This window comes from Oreochromis aureus, linkage group 12 (genome assembly GCF_013358895.1).
Source record: "Oreochromis aureus strain Israel breed Guangdong linkage group 12, ZZ_aureus, whole genome shotgun sequence".
In the NCBI taxonomy this organism is placed as follows: Eukaryota; Metazoa; Chordata; class Actinopteri; order Cichliformes; family Cichlidae; genus Oreochromis; species Oreochromis aureus.
In genome coordinates, this window is record NC_052953.1 from 31,219,635 (window position 1) to 31,241,778 (window position 22,144).

Genomic DNA, 22,144 nt, shown 5'->3' on the forward strand with positions numbered 1-22,144 from the left:
CAAGGTTGGTGAGGATCCAGAAGAATTCACAGCAAACCTTTAGAGTAAAGCTAAATCTCAGAGGATGTGTTAAGTATTCTGAAAGTCTTTGTGGTGGAATAGGTTTCTCTCCTTAGCCGAGGATAAAACTGCTCCCATTGCCTTTCAAATAACTCCTCGTCACTCTCTCACAGACCGAGTGTTTCAACTACATCCGTTTCCTCCAGAGCTACGACCACACGCTCCTCTACACCTGCGGCACCTACGCCTTCCAGCCCAAATGCACCTACGTGGTAAGTACACGTGTAGCTCCCTAGATAGCAAGTCACAGCGAGCCTGTGTTGACAGGTGTCAACTCGAGATTTCTGCCACCTGACCTGAGGCAAAGACCACTGTGTGACAAAATAAAAATAAATGCAATGGAAAATAAGCATCTCAGGCAAGAGTTAGCCCAATGTGTGAAGGCCCGTGCGTGTAGACGTGCATGCATATCGTGTGACACTGATGCAACCGGACATCATGGCGAGCTGTGAAGTTTTGGTCCTTGCAACGGACGGACAGACCTTGCAGCTGTGCAATGTAGGTCAATACGTACTGATGATCCTCATTATGTGCGTGTGAATCTTTGCACGTTTGCAGAATGCAGATTCTTTTACCCTGAACGCTGCAGCCCTGGAAGATGGGAAGGGAAAATGCCCATATGATCCCGCCAAGGGGCACACTGGCCTTATAGTGGGTAAGTATAGACATGTATATATTCTTGTATGAGCAATAGTAGTAAAAGTTTTTGGATCTTTCTGAACGGATTTAGGATTGTTAAAGAATCACTTTATCCCAAAAAGCAAGACAAGTCCCTAGGTGGAAATTCATTGACTTCTATTATCAACAAAAACACACAGTCAGCTTCTGTTGTTCCATCTCAGCAGTTTGTATACTGAAGGGAACAGCCCTGCAGTTTTTACAGCTCTAAAAGAAGCATTAAATGTCCATCAAATCTCGACAAACTGCTCATGCAGAATTTCCCATCTGTTTTCTCGCCATACTGTTGCTCTGAGAGTCCAAAAGTCCAGTTTAACTTGCACGCTGCATTCCCTTCACTGCGGACAGCTTCAGTGAACCTACGGCGCCCATTCACCGTCCTGCATTTGTGTTTCCCAGCTGAACCACTGACCCTCTCCCATTGTAGTCCTGTACAATAGCCACTAAAAAAAGAATGAAACTAAAGCTTGCATTTTGTTGGTACAGATAAGGAGCTGTACTCGGCAACACTCAACAACTTCCTGGGTACAGAGCCAGTCATTCTGAGAAACCTGGGCCAACAGCATTACAGCATGAAGAGCGAATACTTGCCTGCTTGGCTCAATGGTAAGATTTTCTTTTTAAAGAACACATAAGGCAAAGAAGAAAGAAATTATGAGCCCAAAGCTGAAGAGGAAAGACAGGGAGGGATGAAAAAGAGAATAGCAGGAGCAAAAGTTTCCATCTTTTGTCCTTGGAGACTCTCACATGGATCCTGCTGCTGAACAATGCTTCAGATATTTACTTCTAAATAAATTCTAATATATCAGAAAATATTAAATTTTCTGTTAAAAGTCAAACCTAATCTGTAAATAAAGGCTGTAAATAAAAATATGGAACAAAGTGAATTAGGCCAAATATAAAACACAATAAAGATGAACTACACTACAGGTTTATGCACACTGTTAGTCTGTTAGTCTTGTAGTTAGTTATTTATATATGTGTAAGAAACCCGCTTTTCATCCTGTGTGAATCAATCCCAGCTGCTGCGTTCAGAAGAAAAATGAAGAAAAATGTCAAGTCATGCATACTTTTGTTTGAATTAAACTATAATATTCAGTCTTTTTCCCCCAAGTTACAACATTACTGACAAATTAAACTTGTATTCCATTTTTTAAAATCACAATAGAGGGAGATAACATTCGCTTCCTTTTAACAGAGTTTCATAAAAAAAAAATAAGAGCAGGAAACATGCAAAAAGAACAAGAGAAAGAGAACGGAGTTGCAGGAAATGAAGACCACGCCTGGGCTGCAGCGAAGGACGTTATCTCTTGAGGGGAGGGGGCTGAGTGAGAGGAGAGGAGCCAAGCACTTGGGCAGAAATGAAGAAGAGAGGAGAGGATGAAATCACAGCAGGAATGTGATATGTGATGGAAGGACAGATATGAGGATTGCTGATGAAAAGATTGAGGGACTGATGAGGGGAACGGAGGAGGGAGAGAGGGAAGAGGAACATACAGCTGAGGCAGGGCTTTGGACTGATATGTCCATTCATTATTCATGCTAATACAGAGCTTTTATTAAAAAGCAGACCTGCAAGGAAGCAAGCCTCATCTTAATTTAAGCAATTCTGACCAGCCTAAAAGCATTTAATTGGCCTGGGTTTCAGCTGAGAGTTGTAGTGTACTGTGATGATTTAAAAGGCGGCTTCAGAGGCTTTAATACTGAAAACACCAGTCCATCTGGGGAACCACGGTGTCCTTGCAATTTAAAAAAAAAAAAAAAACATGTTTGCATAAAAATTGTAGAATTTAAAGCCTCCAGCAGAACCTAATGAGGAGTACAATCTGAGAAACAGAACGGTGTCTAGAGAAAGTAAAAACACATGCACGCATGCATGCACGCAAACACACGCGCGCGCGCGCGCGAGAAAATGGACCGTTAACAAAAAGGTAGAGACACAGAGAGTAAAAAATGGCTGAGAAGAAGAAGAGCGATGACAGAAAGTAGACAAAGAGGTGAGAAAGGGTGTCAGGGAATGAAATAGAGGTGTCAAGCTTTTGTGCTTACACCTGTTTTTGTTGTGATTCAGTCCTGCAGGGTGAGGCTGTCTCCGTGTTTCCATGTAAATATCTGATTCTGATTGTGTGTTGCATGTGCAGAGCCTGAGTTTGTGGGCTCAGCCCTGGTGAGGGAGAGCAGCGGCAGTAAAGAGGGCGACGACGACAAGATCTACTTCTTCTTTACTGAGCGAGCCATGGAGCTGGATTGTGACACCGAGCCCAACGTGGCCAGGGTGGCTCGCGTCTGCAAGGTAACGCCTGACGCAGCGGATAATCACAACTGATCCCAGAACAGATTCAATTAAGAGTCTCCTAGAAGCGCCTTAACCTGGATTCCCGGGGTAGTGCACCTGTGGGCGTTTATTAATTGGGAAAAACACAAACTCATTCAAACAGTAATCAATCTGTAAGTGCACAGGGACAGATTTGACTGCAGAATTGTAGTTTCATGCACACTCGACTGGAAATCAGCTGTTTTCCATTTTCTCCAGCTGTTTTGGCAGCTGTTTCTGAGCACTTAATAATGTGAGGCAGCACTTGCTAACAGTTACAGGCTTCGGCTGGAGGCGCCCATATAAGGAAGCAACCAGAAGAATTGATTGAAATGATAAACAGCATATAGAGTAAATACATTGACAATTCAGAGTTTTCATTATAAGTACAAATTGGAAAGCAAGCCTCTCCTGGTTGTTCACTCAGATGCACTCCTGTTACAAGTGCTAGCAAAGCAGTGATGAAAGATTTATACCTCCACAATACCCCTAACCCAACCTTGTCAAATAAAGAATAGTGGTCAAATCTCATCAGTAACTCCGCAGCAGCTCATGTTGTCATTGGTGCAGCATTTAAACTGATAGTTAATTTTGATTAAATTTATGTTATAAAACCTGATCACATTGATTTTGTCATTAGTTCCCTATACCAAGGACTACACTCACAAACTACAATGAGCCTGAAGCTAACAGCACATGGATCAGTGTTAGATATATTGCTAACATTAGCTAATTAGCACTTGTCTTTGCTTTGATAATGAAGAATTTCTTGTCCTTCGCTAAAATCGCAGTCACAGAATTAGTGACTCAGATAAACCACTTTATCAGGTATACACGTGCAACTGCTCATTAATGACAATTATCTAGTCAGCTAGTCACATGGGAGCAATTCAGCACATTCAGGCATGTTGGCATGGCCGAGACGACCTGCTGAAGTTCAATTTGAGCATCAGAATGGAGAAGAAAGATGATTTAGGTAACTCTAAGCGTGGCGTGGTTGCTGGAGCGAGACCGGGTGGTGTGAGCATGTCCATCACTTTACGACCACAGTGTCTCAAAACTCAAATGGCCTCAAATGGCCTTCAACAGAGCACCTTTGGGATGTGGTGGAGATTCTCATCATGGATGTGCAGCCGGAAATTCTGCAGCAACTGTGTGATGCTGTCGTGTCAACATGGAAAAGAATGTTTCCAGTATCTTGTTGTTGAAGAGTTAGGGCAGTTCTGAGTGCAGAAGGGGGTCCAACCAAGTACTAGCAAGGTATAACTAATAGAGTATCTGGAGAATAAGTATTTGACTGCCTGTTTGTTTATATGCTTTCATCCTGATGGCGCTGTGTTTGCATCACAAGATCTAAACATTATGAAAGAAGAAGTGAGTCAGAACTTTGCCTTTGTAGTGACTAAAAAACCAGAGTGGATGCTGTATGAAGATCACAAGTGCCCAAATTTTGCAGTTTGCTCACATATCTGTTGATCTTCTAGAACTGCTTTCACAACACAAAACTGAGCGCACACAAATGGGCAGACAGATAACGTGGGAACCACATCTGTTTACTTAAATGAACTTTTTCTTTAGAGGCTTAAAAGCTCAGTAGCAATCATAAAACCTCCAGCTCAAGCATCAAGAGCACGTTTAGTCAATGCCAAACCTCCCAAGGAACCGGCATACAAGTTTGAATTAAACAGCATTGCTCTGTTCATGTGCAATTGCATTTGAAGTTTTCATGATCATATAAACATGTTCTGCTATAAAAATACTGAAAAAACCCACAACGTCTGCACAAAGCCAGCTGTCGCGTGTTTTTGTAACAAGAGCAACAGAACTTCAGCTCACTGCCAGTTTACTAACAATGTGCTACACGGAGACAGTTGCACTGACATAGATGTATTTGGTAATTAATGCATTCATTTGCTTAATGAATGGCCTCATTAGGACAACTGATTAGGTTTGATACACCACAGTGATTATGGCCAGAAGCAGACAGAGGTGATTTCTGCTATGAGGCGAGTCGGCGAGAGTTGAGGCGGTGGTTCTTCTCGTTTTTGCACGATTTGAAGGAGCGTTCGGTTACCATTACAGAAGTTGAGTGTCACGTTACACTTACTTATGCTGCCATGTAATCTTAGCATCTTTTAAAACTATAAACGCTGGAGACAGATTGCTAATAGTCGGTGGAGATGTATGTAATTTAGTGTTGAATATACGCTCTGGTTTATGGGAAGCGCCCTTTAATGTCTGCGAGGATGAACAATAAAGCTCTCTGAATGAAATTAGAAACAGATGCTGTTACATGATGTATACTACAGCAATGAATAATTCAGCACATTCTGCTTATGCCCCTATTACAGCAGGAGCACAATATCTATGTCTCATTGCTATAAAATGAGCATTTTTGTGTTTTCCTTTTTCTTTTTTTTACGTCTGCAATCACTGAGGACAATAAAAATGAGAGGAATGTGGCAAATGTGTCTCTTTTGCGCCCACAGAGCAATACAGAAATAGACCGTTTGTCAATATATATTCCATTTTTATTGTAAAAGTTAATATTGTTAGTGCCTTTATCTTCAATTTTCTCGGGTAGACCTGAACATCTCAGGGTACAAAAGCTCTTTCAGATCCTTTTTTCAACCTGACAGAAGCTCAGTCAGCCAACTGATGCGAAAAAAATTTCTTATGTATATTCAGAGTAATTACAGTGTATTTACTCGGATGATATTTGGCTTTCGTGGGGTGAAGGCGAGGCCAATGAAATGCAGAATTCGTGGCAGCCTGACAGGAAGGAGAGAGAGAGGCCAGCCAGCTCAAAGAGAGCCACACAATACTTTGTCACGGTAGATCCTTGAGTTTTGGTGTGTCTAAGAACTAAAACGTATTCAGTGTTGTGTGTGTAACAGTGGGCACCATTTGGTAACCATGGCAATACTTCTACATTCAGCATGTGACTGTGGGGCTTTTACCCGGATAAGAAAGCCGAGGGCTGCTGTGTTGGTATCCTCTGTTAACATCATAAAAAAGACACAGTAATCATCCCACAGTATTTCCACAGTACATCCTGCTTCTGCAGACGTGTTATTATTTATCATGTACAATCACTTAATAACAATCAATAGGAGTCAATTCTTGATGAGCTGTTGGAGACATCAGAGAACGTGCATATGTACAGGGAGTACGATACTAAAGTAAAGAAGTAAAGTTTAGTATTTAAAACTAAAATTTAAGCATATATATATTTTTTATTTCAAAAACTTAAAAAAACCCAACACTTTGGTTTTACTTGATTAAATTAAAGCTACTTGATTAAATTTGAAGTGGAAACTTAAAAATCCTCTCTGAACATGTTGTAAAACGATTAAAAATAAAGTACTCTCTTTCATTGGATCAGGTCAGATCGGGTCTTTTAATTAGATCATTTTAACCGAATCTTTGAATTTCTATTAAGAAAAGAAATGTCATTGTCGGTGTACGTCCACTGAAGTTTTCACATCAGCTGGATCTGAACTGGGCAAAGCAATCGTGATGTCACAAAGTGACTGCAGTGCTTAGTCATCTTAAAACGAGATTAAATGTTTCTCACTTCAGAAAACGAATATGAAACTCGTCCACTGGTCCCAAACCTTGCTGTTATTCGTATTAAGTCATGCAATGCAAACACGGGTTAAAAAAATAACCATTAAAAAAATCCTAAAATAATAATCGTTAGTCATAAATAAGATTTGATTTGTGCTCTCTCTCAGGGCGATCTGGGTGGAACCAGGACCCTGCAGAAGAAGTGGACCACCTTCCAGAAAGCCCGGCTGGAGTGCTCCCTCCCAGAGCGTCACGTCTATTTCAACAACCTGAGAGCCGTCTTCACCCTGCCGGGACAGGACTGGCGGGGGACCACCTTCTACGGCATCTTCCACGCTCAGTGGTAAGTCGGAACGAAAGCGGTCCGAGACGTGCAAAATAGGCCGCAGACATCACTTTGTTTCAGACTAAAACCCAAATAGATGTAAGTTAATTGCCACATATGCTATCAGCTGTCATCTGCCAACCTGTCAGCCTCTTATTAAAACCAATGGTCACTCTGACAGGATGGCTCTAATTATGTACTTGGCGTGTTTAGGTATTTCCTGCGTAATGAGGCCTGTAGCTGACATTAATGTGAGTTATTTTGAGAGAATACGAGTTGAGTGTCCCTGAAAATGTTTTACTGCTTTTATTACAGATTAAACGTCTCGTGGTTTTAATTTAGCTTTGAACGATGGCGGGTGCATTTTCCAAACATATTACATCAACTTGTTGAGCACAAGGCATTCATTTTCACGGCAAGACAAAGCTCTTTAAAATCATACATGACTCCAAAGTGATCGGTCCAATCAAAGTATTTATATATGTTGTTTTAGCAACTGCTTTATTTTATAGGAGCAGAAATCCACCCTGAGTAAATCAGATGTCTGGTGAACACGCACCGTGCTGTTGTCCACTCGCTGCTGTTCATTTCAAACACAGTGGGATGAAAATAAAGTCATTTTGAGCACGATAATTAAACTACAAACTGTTAATTAAAAGGGTGTTGACAGTCGTGATTCAGCCGTGAGAAGTTACTCCAGCATTATCAGTGGAGTAAAGACGGCTGTTTGTTGGGCATCACGGCAGCGTGTTAATGAGCTACTTATCAACAAAGAAACTGGAGCGAGGGCAGAAGGTTGTCCTCAGAAAGGGAAGTTGGAGACGTTCTCTGTCTTCAGGCAGCCTTTGATGTGAGTCTTTTGTGCTCTTCAGTAAGATATCATATCACAAACTGAACCAGCTTTGAACTTCCAGCTTTGTTTCTTCGCTCGGAGTTCCTTCTGCTGCTTGAAAAGAAAAAAAAAGAGCCTAATCCTTCTTTCTGTGTGTGACTTGCTGGGGTTTCCTTAAAGCCCCCTGGCTTTGATAGAGATAACATTAAGATAATTGGACATTATGTAAATGATGACTCGGGAGCTCAAGCCATAATGTGACTGAATAGGGCTGCGTTTTAACTCGCTAAGACAGCGGCGCTGTCCTTTGGTTGTGACGTTGACCTTATAAAACCCACAGCTCTGTCACACATTAACAGGAGGAGCACTGTTCTGAAATGAAAGAGGACATCGCATCATATGACTTCATGAACTCGGCCTTTCAGAAAACAAAACACACATTACAAAGAAAAAAAGAGAGAGCGTTTAAAGCTAAATAGCAATAGCTGTGAATTCAGACTTTGTTACTTTTCTGACTTGCTCAAACTTGCTCTGCATCTAAAGGTCAAGGGTCAGTCTTTCGAGGCTACCGATGTTCACATTTTGGACAGAGAAGGCAGATGGTTTGAAAGAGGAGTGAAAGAAGCCATCTATGTCCACTGTGAGCGACCATCTTTGAACAGAGGGCGGGGCTTACGACACCAACTGTCTGCCATCTATAATCCAGTTTTGAGTTCCCTTCCCAGACGCCTTAACGCCCACTCATATCCTGGGTCATTTGACCTCAGTAAATCACATGATAGGGTGGGGCTAGGTTTCACAGCGGGTTCACCCAAAACCTTGGTTGATTGTGGCCATGTCCACACTAATACGTTTTCGTTTGAAAACTCATCTTTTTCTCTCCATTTTGGCCACCCGTCCACACTGAGATGACGTTTTTGGTCAAAGGAAACTGAACTTTTTGAAAACGCTCTCCAAAGCGGACACATTTTAGTCATGTGATGCAGTCATGTGACCAATTAAACAAAGATAGCAGAGGGCATTATACAGCAGTTGTTTTGTTTGCTCTCAGTTTTCACAGCCCTATTAAAGATTAATATCAGTCTTTTCTTCAAATTCTTTAACTCTCACTCGCTTTTGCAACTTTATACTTTTGTGTTACTCACAGCGACAACTCCACCTCATTGTTAGTCCATTAAAAAACTCGGTGCTTTTCCTCAACATTTTGCTGCGATGTTCCAAAGAGCAGGAAAGTAAATAAACAGCAGACAGAAATGAGGCAGGTCGAATTGTCTTACGTTTCACGCATGTGCAATACAGGAAGGTAGCGTTTTTGATCGTTTCAGTGTGGATGAACAACTGGTCGGAAACGCTTGAAAACGATAGTGTGGACGCGGAGCGTTTTTAGATGAAAGCGCAGTTTTCAAATTTATCCGGATTAGTGTAGACGTAGCCGTTTTCACACCTTGGCTCGTGTGATTAGGTAGAGGATCAATAGGGGGTCCAGGACCTTTTTGGGGACACTCCCACCGGGCTTAAAATTGCTTAGAACTGAAGAAGCTTCTCAGATGAGAGGTGAAACGTCTTCAAGGAAACTTAAAGAAGTCCAGACGCTTTTCTTTCCAAGCTCCTTAGATTGCTCACAGCCTGTCTGTCAGTGCCTCAGTTTCAGAGTGGAATTTAAAAAAGGGTGGGGGGTAGTTCATTCCAGTGAATGAGCATGGAAATTAAAGATATTCGTGAGATATCAAGTAAAAGTATAATTTAATGTGTCTGGGTCAGACGTCAATACCCAATTTGAGTCCCACTTGGATGTCTGAAAATGTGTTGGGGGAAAAAATATTTTTTGAAGCGCTCCCGAACCCCCGACCTCACCATTAAATGAAATGCATTTCCTGAGTCACGGCACTAATTGATGGATTTCACTGGCGTATGAAGGAACCCTCGTACATGTGCATCAATTTGTGCCTCACCATGGAAACAGTGGAGATGTGTCAACAAATCAGTTTTAAACCATACATTTAATATCTATTTACTACATTGTGATTACCGGGAGGGTCCTTTAAAAGCAGCACGCTTCACTGCCTGGTATTTCTGGATTCTGCTATTTTTAAACGTACATGTTCACCTCCTGTTGAGTGTGTCTGGCTGACTTGCACGACAGGTAATTTGTCTCTATTATTACTGCCACACATCACCGATTCCCCCATGTTGCTGCCATGTTCCAGGGGTGACGTGGACGTGTCAGCTGTGTGTCAGTACCAGATAAGTAACGTGAAGGAGGTGTTCAAAGGGTCCTACAAGGAGTACAGAGAGGCGTCCCAGAGGTGGGGACGCTACACGGGTTCTGTCCCCACACCGCGGCCGGGATCGGTAAGAAACTGCCCATGTCAATGTTTACATTTTTGATCAAGCTGTAGACAGCTTCAGAGAGCAGAAAGTAGTCCCTATGGGATAGTTCAGGAGGGAGGGAAAACAAGAAGAAAAAATGGGTGATGTGGCGTAGCTTGGAGGCCAAGGACATAATGATCCAGCTCCACAGGAAAGGAAGGAGAGGAAGGGGTGTGATGGGAGGGGGAGGTGAGAGCGAGTGCGAAGCAAAACTGAAGAAGAGGAAGGGGGGAGGGAGGGCACTGGTTTGTAAGCCAGCTAACCATGCCAACCTGTGTCAGCTGCAGCTAAGAAGTTTCCTCCTCTTCCTCTTTCTCCTTCCTGGCCCTCTTACTTTCTCCTCATATCCTTCTCCCTTCCTTTCCCCGCTTCATTTCCCTCCCCTGTCCCTCCTTCTTTTCTCTCTTTACTGCAGTGTATAACCAACTCAGACAGGGAGAACGGCTACAACAGCTCCCTGCAGCTGCCTGACGCCACACTCAACTTTGCCAAGAAGCACCCTCTGATGGAGGACAAAGCTCTGGGCCGCCTCCTGCTGCTCACCAAGGGCGTCAACTTCACGAGGCTGGCGGTGGATCGCGTCAGCGCCCTGGACCAGAGGCCGTACAACATGCTCTTCATCGGCACAGGTAATGAATCGTGATACTGGCATGGGTGTTTGGCTAAAACACTTATGTTTTTATTGGGGGAAAAAACGCATCACTAATCGTGTACTCTCACTCCTCAGAGCCTATTCCCACTGCTCAACTGTTTACACTGCACACACTTCTCCCATCCCTGGCACTTCAACAAGAAAACTCTGATTGCTTCCATTGCTACACTTAAACTGAAGCAATAATTCAAGTCTTTTAATGCCCCCTACCCCTCCAGTGACTTCTCGGCTGCTTTCAGCGCTTCCACTTCAACTGTCACTTCAGCTAATTTTTGCTCTTTAACTAACGGCCCAAATGCTGTGACATTTCAACTGCAGTCGCTTCTTCCATTCCCACTGACACGACTATTCACAGCTCGCCACCCGTCTCCGCTCACTGCGGCGCAAGAGGCCAAGAGAGCATCTTGCTCTGGAGCTTCAAGAAAAAAAGGCGATAAAGTTAAATCATCGTCTTTAAGCACACAGCACAGTGTCCATGATTTATGATGTTTCTGTTATTTTTTTGACCCCCATCTGTGGAGCTGGGGTGTTCTCAGCGTGCCAGTGAAAATATATGACATGCATAGAGTGTTTGTCATAGAGATAAGAGCTTACGGGCCGTGGCAGCACAGAGGAACAGGTACTGGCATAAGGTACGGTGGCACGAAAACAACATGCCATCTGGCCAGACTTTAGCTGAGTTTCAATTAGGGGCTAGATTTGCATGCTGAGATCCGTCTTCATGCATCAAAGGAAACGTCTACGCGCCCGCGACTTAATTAATATCTCCAGTCAGTAACCATTGGCCCATACGCAGGTGTCCTGTTTTGGATCAGAAATCAGCCCGCCCTCCCGGAGCCTTAATCCTGGATAATACACATCTAATAGCGGATTCCAGGGAATGTGAATTTGAATGCAGCCCATCTCATGAATGGAAAGACTCACCTACTTATCATTCAGATCACTGCAGAGACAGAGTGACTGGGACAACACTGACAGTGTGACAACAGCGGACTCGGGGCTTCTCTGCTGGCAGGCGGTGAGGCCAGCCCGGACACACACATGGCCGCTGCTGCTGCGACACAAACACACACACACACACACGCGGGCGCTAGCACCTTACTAATGGACACACACAGATATGCACACTCACACTCTCTGAGCCAAGTGCAGTCATCCCCGCTTGTCGTGCTTCACGGCACAAACTCAACGGGGCCCTTGGCAGACGTGCGCTCGCAGTGCCAATTGGGCTGCGGGCTTGATTAGCTATTAGCGACGGCATAGCGACAGCTGATGTGAAAAAAAGACACAGAGAGAGAGAGAGGGAGAGGAGAAGCGCTTGACAACACTGTTTTTAAAGGGGGGGAACAGGCTGTGGGATTGAGGGATTAGCCGACACTGGTCTGTGACGGCGTGAGAGGCGAGTGCGGTGATATGCCTCCTGCTTGCTATGCCTGTATGTGTATTTCCATCTCTCAAGCCCCCCTCTGGCTGCTGGGTTAGCTTTTCGCATTATCTGTGACAGTCTCGTAATCAAGAGGACCACAGAAGAAAGCGCATGTCAGCACGTAACACACACACACACACACACACACACACACACACACACACACACACATCAAGGTCACCCCACCAGCTGTGCCTGAAATACCTTTCATCACCAGGGATCTAAACTTGTTCACAATGCCCTACATGAAAGGAGCACAGGATCTCCTCTTCCTCTTCCTCCAGCATCAGCTCCCCACACACCACTTAAAAAAAAAAAAAAAAACAACTCTTCAAATGCTGTTACCCGAGGTGTTGAAGGGCCAGGAGCACCACCAGTCTTTTAAATTCATCTTTAGTTTGTTGCTGAGCTGGAGCTCAGTAAGGCAGCTGGATGTTCCAGCGAGAAAATTTCCTTTTCGTGACCTTTTCAGTCACAAATTGATGTCGATGAAAACGATTGATGACACTCTGGCTTTGTGCATTAGTGATGCACGTTTTTCTGTTGGAGGGGACTTTCTTCTCGTCCAATGTTGCTTTTTTTCCAGCCAATATTTTTAAATTTAAAATTTAAAGCCTGCATATAAGGTTTTCAAACTTGTAGAAATGTTCTGCACAGCCTTTGCACCAAACACCAAACCAAACAGATTTGCACGACAGCTTTGCACCTGCAGGTTCACATGCTAGCTAACACCAAATTGGACCAAACTGAAAGCTGATGCTGAAGGCAGGCAATCTCGGGAGGGAGAGGTGTGGGACTGAGAACTTCATTACTGAGTGAAAAGAGAGGCCCGTGTATCCATTTGCTGCAAGACAGTATCAGTTCGCAAAGAACATATTTGTGTCAGGGTTTTTTTTACACAGTCTACACAACAACAGACAGGAAACAGGCAGAAAGTTACTCAACTGGAAAGAAGCGTACCTCTGAATCCAAGTGTTTAAACCAGAACTACAGGAGGCTGTAAAGGCAGGCGAAACAGCCGAGTCGGGGGTTCTGGGAGTAATCTGGAAGTTTTACTACATTGTCGATTATGATAGTTCCAACACATCCGTGCAGGTGGTTATGTGAAACTTTGAAAAAACTTTTGCAGGGAAAAACAATAAAAAGGTGATGTTGCAATATAACAGCCTTATGATCGCCTACATTGTAGTTAAAACTGTAGTTAAAGTGCACAATTTTGTTGACTGGTCAACAAAACCTTTACCCACGGTGTGGGACGGAGAGATTTCGCAGGTCTTTCCTCCCCACTGCTGTCAGACTCTACAACAAAGACTTTAACTGATCAAACACACACATCCACAAATGTGCAATAACACTAATGTGCAATAATCCTTTCTGGCATCATTGTATTTTTACTCAGTTGTATATAGCATTTGTATTCTATTTTTATCTTATTGTATATTTTATTCTACTGTATATAGTATTTTATTTTATTCTATTCTGTACAGTTGTGTACTGTATTTATTCTTATTTTATTTTATTCTAATTTTTGCTTCATAACTTTTGCACTGTCCACTTCCTGCTGTGACAAAACAAATTTCCCACGTGTGGGACTAATAAAGGTTATCTTATCTTATCATGCGCAAAGTTACACTTGAAGATAATGCAGGCCTTGCATTTTCAGTTAAAGCATGTCAGTATAGTATACATGTCTGACCCTTGGCGTGATGCTGATGTGTGGCCCGTAGTGAAGCTGGCCTTGTTTTGAGTCACACCAGGAAAAGCCCAGGTGTAATTAATAACACCACTTAGAGCTGCACTGAGGTCAGCTGCTCCATTTACGGCCTCTCTCTGTTTGTATACCGGCTCTTCAGCACATCAGAGCACATATGATCAGTGGTGTTAGTTTAGTTTTACCTGTTTTGGGTTTTTTTTTCCTGCTGTGGCAAGTCAGAAAATGCCATAAAACCTTAACTGTTGCCTTGTTAGCTTTTCAGACACTAAGCGTGAACCAGGAGCAATTGAGCAACACACTCAGTGTGTCTTTGGCAATCAATAGAAATAGAAATGCTGAAGAAAGCGTTTGCTGCATAGGTTATGTTTTTGCAGCTTGTGCTTTAATATTTAAATCGTTGGCACCAAAGGAGTGCCTGTACATTATCATATTTCATCATTAATATTTAAATGAGCTCCTGTGTGTGTGTGTGTGTGTGTGTGTGTGTGTGTGTGTGTGTGTGTGTGTGTGTGTGTGTGTGTGTGTGTGTGTGTGTGTGCGTAAATATATTAGGATGTTATTAATAATAAAGTAAAATGCTGTGCAGTCACAGGTGATTGTGTGCTGATCATTAAAATTTAAACTGATGGATGCAGTGACAGGTGCATGGGGTAATTTACTGTAGCATATCACTATGGTACAAATGAACTGGAGCGCTGGCGCAGGTTTATTTTTGTAAATATTTGCCAAAATTGTGTGATTTATATGTACATTCCCTGCTTTGCTGTCAAAGGTGTGCTGGGTGTTCTGTGTTGTGGGTCGTTTGAAATATTCATGCATACAATGTGGGATGAGGAATGATTACTGCACCAAAGTAAACTTGATAGAAAACTGCCATGTGAATAGGACAGAAGTAAAGTGAGCTCAAACCTTCTTCGTCTTCTTCCTCTCTGTGCTGCAGCGGAGGGCTGGCTGCAGAGGGTGGTGATCCTGGGTTCAGAGGCCCATGTGATAGAGGAGATCCAGCTGTTTGAAGCGGCCCAGCCTGTCGACAGCCTGACCATCTCCCACGCCAAGGTAAGAAAACAGCAACAGGATGTGTTTCAGTTGTTGCCGTTTTTACATGTGAAAGTCCATTCACACAGCCCAGTGTGCAAACACAGTTGTATGGCATCATCTGCGGTTTTGGAGAAGTCTCGCGAGAGACCGCTGACATGTGAAGTGAAGAAAACGGATGATCTCACGCCAAATCACAACAACAGTTTCCTCAATGTGCTTTATATTGTAAGATAAAGACCCTACAATCACACAGAGAAAACAGAGAAAATCCCAACAATCATGGCACCTCTTTGTGGGTGGGATATATTAACAAGGGAACATTTTGTCTTCTAAGTTAACGTATTAGAAGCAGGAAAAATGGTGCAAGTATAAAGATTTGAGTTTGACAAGGGTCAGATTGTGATGGCTACCCGACTGGGACGAAACATCTCCAGAACTGCAGCTTTTGTGAGGTGTTCCCGGTCTGCAGTGGTCAGTATCTATCCAAATGGCTCACTGATAGACACGGGGAGCAAAGGCCAGCGCCTGTGGTCCATCCAACAGACGAGCTACTGCAACTCAAGTTGCAGAAAACTTAAATCTGATGGAAAGACATCAGTATGCACAGTGCATCACACTTTGTTGTGTATGGGGCTGCATGGCCACCGAGCAGTCAGGGTTCCCGTGATAACCCAAACTAGGAATAAAACAGCATATCTTGACCACCTCTGGGTTAGCTGTGTCCAGTCCTACTTAAACCCTTAAAAGTAAAAGAGTTACTAAATGCCGTGCGGTCTTATTTATGTTAAAATACAGCAATAGCCGCTCACACTTTGAAACTGTGTTTCCTGCAAGGCATTCACAGTACTACACTCGTGTTGCACTCATGAAACATGCTGGTAGTCTGAGTGTTGCTCGAAGCATCTGACACCTTCCTCAGCTCCAAGCCGTTAACTAATCGGTGTGCGAAGTGGGCGTTAATATTAATGCAGGATACAGCCCCTTAATTGGAAAGGTGTGGAGGGAAGGTGTTTTTAGGTGTTGCCACATGCCGAGCGCTCGCTGGAACACGCTGACACCTCGAATCGCTCCGGTGCCCCTTTAAAACACTCGGCTTTCATTTAGTTCAAACTCAGATTTAGATTAAAAACATGCCTTCAAGGACCATTGTGTTGGATGCAGTAGCACAAATGAAAGACAGTATTCACAGTTAGTATTCAGTCCACCTGTAACTTCCTTTTCTGTCTCTTTAGAATGAGGTCTTCATGTCGTATCAATTAGCATCTCTGAATTAAAATGGAAAAAGCAAAAAAATAAAAGCCATGATACTAAATTTTGCCAATACACCGCTAACCAAAATGAGGACACGACCTATGCAAACTACTCTTTGATCATTATCCTTGTTTATGGAGTTGTTCTCTAAGCCTGCCTTATGATGTCCTTCACACAAGGCAACAACTTCATAACAAGCATTTGAATAAAGTCGTATAATGGTCCTATTTGTTTAACCCTCATAATGTCCTCCCGATTTCCATACAGCTGTTGTCCTCAGGGGTCAAAAATGTCCCCACTTCATTTGAGTGTTTTTTAAAGTATAAAGTATAAATTGTCAATCAATTCAGTGTTACATCTTAGTTTTACTTAAGACCAACACATTAACACAAAATTTACCCAACATTACACATTTAGGGCCACCAGACCTTGTTTACAAAAAATACACCCTGTTTTTAAGCGGAAATAAAACAAGAAAATAAAATATTTAATTGTTTAGATAATTTTGACTATCTGACTAACTAAAGAATGCTGTATGTTGAACTTTAGTGAAAAATTTGTTTTTGAACCATTTAACATTTTTAAATGGCAGCACATAATCACACCTGTTGTCCTCAGGGTCAAAAATGTCCCCACTTCATTTGACTGTTTTTAAAATATAAATTATAAATTGTCAATCAATTCAGTGTTACACCTTAGTTTTACTTAAGACCAACACATTAACACAAAATTTACCCAACATTTTACATTTAGGGCCGCCAGACCTTGTTTACATAAAGTACACTGTGTTTTTGAGCAAAGATAAAATGAGACAATGTAATATTTAATTTTTAGATAATTTTGACTATCTGACTAACTACAGAGTGCTGTATGTTGAACTTTAGTGAGAAAGTTTTTTTTGAAGTGTTTATAATTTTTAAATGGCAGCACATAATCACACCTGTTGTCCTCAGGGGTCAAAAAATGTCCCCACTTCATTTGAGTGTTTTTAAAGTATAAATTATAAATTGTCAATCAATTCAGTGTTACACCTTAGTTTTACTTAAGACCAACACATTAACACAAAATTTACCCAACATTACACATTTAAGGGCCACCAGACCTTGTTTACATAAAGTACACTGTGTTTTTGAGCGAAAATAAAATCAGACAATGAAATATTTAATTGTTTAGATAATTTTGACTATCTGACTAACTAAAGAATGCTGTATGTTGAACTTTAGTGAAAATTTTTTTTGAACCATTTACATTTTTTAATGGCAGCACATAATCACACCTGTGGTCCTCAGGGGTCAAAAATGTCCCCACTTCATTTGACTGTTTTTAAAATATAAAGTATACTTTGTCAATCAATTCAATGTTACATCTTAGTTTTACTTAAGACCAACACATTAACACAAAATTTACCCAACATTTTACATTTTAGGGCCACCAGACCTTGTTTACATAAAATACACTGTGTTTTCAGTGGAAACAAAACAAGAAAATAAAATATTTAAAAGTTCAGATAATTTTGACTATCTGACTAACTACAGAGTGCTCTATGTTGAACTTTAGTGAAAAGTTTTTTTTGAACCATTTATAATTTTTAAATGGCAGCACATAATCACACCTGTGGTCCTCAGGGGTCAAAAATGTCCCATCTGGTTTGATTGATACTTAATTACTATGAAGTGGATTTTTCCCCACTTTTAATTAAAACTTAATTCAAACATTCTGACACATTTTTTTTTATTCCATTTCAAATTTAAGTCTGTTAAAAACCTCATAAAATGAATTTTTTCTTTGTTTTCGGGTAAAAATAAATCAAATCATCAGTTATTGTGATTATCGTTTCACAACCAGAGTCAGTTGCTTTAGCAGATGATCACAGACGGTATATGTCAAAGTTAATTTAGAAAGCTGTTTTAAACTACTTCAAGTTTTTTACTGGCAGCAAATAATCACATCTGTTGTCCTCTGCGCTCAAAAATGACCCTGTTTGCTTTGACTGTTTATAAAGCCATAAGTATAAAATATCATCCATCTCTGTGTTTCAAGGTTTTATTCAACTTTATTCCAACTCATTACCTGACAGTTTTCTATATTTTGGCATGGTAGGACACCAGGGCATGGGTCTGAGTGAAGGCAAACTTTCATGTCCATATTTGACACAAGTGCAGGAGGAAGCTCAGGTTTATTCCTCTGCACTGGTCCCATCATGGACAGCTTTCTTTTCTGCAGTTGCAGGCAAGGGTCATATACAGTAAACAAGTTGTTACAGATGATTGTTTTCTTTTGAAACCTGCAATGTTAGGGACAACTCGCGTGTCCTGACTGCAGGCCAGACGTTTGCCATCGGTACACTAGCATGTTCCATGTACAGCTGGACCTGGCATGACATACTGCCATGTTTTTATCTCATAGGTTTACTTGGGATGTTCTGTTGGAATGGACAGAGTCCTCTGAACGGGACTTTGTGCTCATACAGTCACATCAGTATCAGGATCTTACATCACAGCAGGAGAAACACCCACTTGTTCCATACACCTCAAATGGGAGCGCGTTTGTGTCATGAACGACAGGGCTCATAAAATCGCTAGCCCAACGTCGCGGAGCTAGTGATATCTCCAGTCGGGCGATCATATAGCCCGGACGGGCGGGCCCTGCAAGATGATCATCTATTGTGTCTTTATCAAGAAATTATATCCTTTTGCGCTTCTATGATTAATCTTGTGTCACCTTTAAAACTGCTCTACCAGACTCAGGATGTCATAAACTGTCCGTAGCGACTCCACGGATGTAGAATCAACATACCCACATAAGACTACAGCTGCATTCGATCCATTTTTTTCCCCTCTTGTTGTCCCTCCTTGTTTGTCATTGAGTTGGCTGTAGAGCAGCTCATCTGCTAATTGGATGGTTGTTGGTTCAGTCTCTGTGTGCTCTAGTCTGGAGTTCTTACCAAGGTGTCCTTGGGCAAGTTACTGAACCCCAACTTGGTCTCTGATGCATCCATTGGCATGTGAGCGTTAAAAAGCAGAATACAAGCAGAACACTGTGTATAATCGTTCAGTGCTCGAGTAGAAAAGCCAATGAAGGAGTATGGGACGTGGCATATGTGCTTGGACTGTGATAGATTATCTTTCTCTGTGGCACATGAGAGAGTCATGCATCGTCTGTCATTGGGATGTTAGAAGACCAGATCAATGTTTCCTCACATTACTGCAAATATTCCTCCGTCTCAACTGACTCCTCTTTCCTGCTTGATTCTTTGTCTTCATCATAATTGAAATGGATGATGTGCAGTCCTCTGACACATCTTCTATTCCAGTTTCACATTCTGAAAACTCAAGAAACTTCAAGAAGCCCAGTCACTTTCTTTCCAAGTTCCTCAGACTACAATGCCCTGGATGCCCAAGAACCTACTTGAACATAGTTCAGATTCTTCATCACTTTTCTTCACTTCATAGCCTTCTTCCACTTCTGCAGGTGGGTGATGTGCTTTTTCAGAGAAAGGGTAGCATGTGCTCTAAATATTGACAATATTTTCTATATCTTCTAACCCTGGATCTTCCTGAACATTGATTCTTCCTCCTCATTATACTAGAGGACAATATGTGCTTTGTCCTACTGGTCATTGCTTTGCACAACATGGTAAAAAAAGTATGCTCATCAAAGTATGCAAATCTCTAGTGCAATGGAGGCTTGTGAGCATACTTTCTGTGTATGTATTATTGTAGGGTCGACCTTACAATCTGAAGCACTTTGATGCGACTGTTGTTTTGATTTGGCGCAGTATAAATAACATTTTATTGAATATAGAGCACCTGCCTCCTCATTGTGCTGCCTGTTGTTGTTGTTGTTGTGGTTGTTATGACCAGTGCTTGACCCCAAACATCAGTGATCCAAGATCAAAGATGTTTGATAGCAGTATGTTGTGAAAATACGGCCTTTTGCAACACTTTGTACTTTGGGGTCATTTTTGTCCACGAGGACAACAGGTGTTATAAAATCGAATAAAAACCCCATAAATAAATCAAATTACTTAAAACTTATTCCAATCATGCATAGTATAGTAATGAATAACTTCTGTTATTTTCAGACCATTTGATGAATAAAAAACATATTTTTGATAGCAAAAGATTTCTGTAGAGGACAAAAATGACCCGTGGACAACACAAGGGTTAAATAGCTCATTGGTAAGCTGTTGTATAAAGTAGAAAACACACCAGCAATTTACACAATATATGTTGTCACTTTGATTTGTGGGACAGCGTTCCTTTCCATAGAGGAAGTCCACTGTATCCTCTGCCAAACAAGGGGAAAAAAGGACGCACAGTAGCATCTTTCCATAGCAATTTTTAGATTTCAACATCCTCTAACTGTGGCTCCCATGCACATATTTCTGGGTCACTGCACTCAGCAAAACTGAGTATTTCACCACAACCAGGGAGTGTGTCCTCTGCTTCAGAGCAGACTGGTATGTCTTCACAGTATCCCAGAATGGACCAAGCAGAAAGACTCTAGCAGTGCCTTTAGCAAAGTGACGTCTGCATTTGGTTCTGTTACACACTTGGAAAGCAGGTGTCTCGATACATTTACACTAAGAAAGTCTGAACAGACCACATTTAATTCACCTCTTCTTTTACTCTACTATTTGAATTTGAGCTTTCAGCTGTTTCCATGGCACCACACGCTGCTAGGTGTATTGTTTTCTGTCTTTGTGAGAGATGAGAAATCTTAATGGTCTCTCAGGGATGGGGGGGCGGCTACAGAGTTCCTTTTTGTTTTGGGAATCTCCTGTCTGGTTGCTCTCTCTTCGTCTGATCACATTCCTTCAGCGTGTTTTTTGAATCCGTTTTTTTCCATCTTTGTTGTCTCATCATTTGCTCATTGGTATCCAGTGGCAGCAGTGCTGCTTTGTCTTGTGATGATTTGTTGCCTGATGAATCTGAAAGTCTCTTCCCAAATAACAGTCATTACAATCCTTCACCACAGCGGGGAATTGAACCCTTGGCCCTTCTGTTTTCTCGGCCTCTCTGCCCTGTCACCTGAGCCTGTGTGCTGACGGCCGCTGTGTCCCTGCGGCTCTACAGCAGCGCGTTCGTCGATCGATGGCGTTCCGACGGGGCGTTCCCGGCCCTAAAGCTTCGTGCTTATCTCATTAATGCTGGCTTAGCTGCGATCAGACATTTTATAACAGCATTTTGTGAAAAGAGTGCAAACCAGATTGGATTTGGAGGAGGGTCGGGGGGGTGAATGTTATTGTAATTGAGAGTGATTATCCCATTATCTCCTCTAACCCCTAACTGAGTCCCTCTCTCCCTCTCTCTCTGTTTATCTTTCTTCTGGATCTGGACTTTGTCTTCTTCTTCTTCTTCTTCTCTTTCTGCCTCTCTGTAGAAGTACTTGTACATCGGATCTCGTTCTGAGGTTCTCCAGCTGCCCTTGGCCAACTGCAGCCGCTATCAGTCTCAGCCAGACTGTCTGCTCGCCCGGGATCCCTACTGCGCCTGGGACAGCGAGGGTAGGGCCTGCGTCCGCATCGACCTCCACCGAGGGTGAGACTAGTACCTATGTACACCCATCCATCCATACTAAACTGAAAAAATGATTTGCTTTAAAGCAATCTGCTGATGTACAACTGTTAGACAAGCATCTGAATCACCCCTGAAACAAAATGAATAAGGAAAACTATCGTATCTTTTTTCCACTGATTCATCACAACATCACCACCAGTCCGGTCAACTAGTGACATGGCTCTAATTTACGCTCTTAAGAAAAGTTCAAGCTGGTTATATCCCTTTGTGACGAGTCGGTACGGCATCTGACACCAGCCAGTTAGACTTCCTCTCGTTTCAGCTCGCCTCGGGTACTCGTGTCGAGTTAAGTCTGTGTTTGTCCCAGATTTGCAAGTGTGTCCCTGCGCATC

General features: G+C 42.2%; 1 protein-coding gene across 1 annotated transcript in view; it reads left to right on the top strand.

Moving 5' to 3' along the window:
- The window catches only part of sema4c (sema domain, immunoglobulin domain (Ig), transmembrane domain (TM) and short cytoplasmic domain, (semaphorin) 4C), a 107,894-nt gene that overhangs the window by 78,454 nt on the left and 7,296 nt on the right, over positions 1–22,144 (top strand). The window contains exons 6-14 of the mRNA XM_031746181.2: positions 174–272; positions 619–715; positions 1,225–1,344; positions 2,880–3,031; positions 6,790–6,965; positions 9,987–10,131; positions 10,565–10,778; positions 14,882–14,997; positions 21,616–21,773. Of these exons, the coding sequence (XP_031602041.1) occupies positions 174–272; positions 619–715; positions 1,225–1,344; positions 2,880–3,031; positions 6,790–6,965; positions 9,987–10,131; positions 10,565–10,778; positions 14,882–14,997; positions 21,616–21,773 (1,277 nt within the window). The remainder of the gene's footprint in view (positions 1–173; positions 273–618; positions 716–1,224; positions 1,345–2,879; positions 3,032–6,789; positions 6,966–9,986; positions 10,132–10,564; positions 10,779–14,881; positions 14,998–21,615; positions 21,774–22,144) is intronic.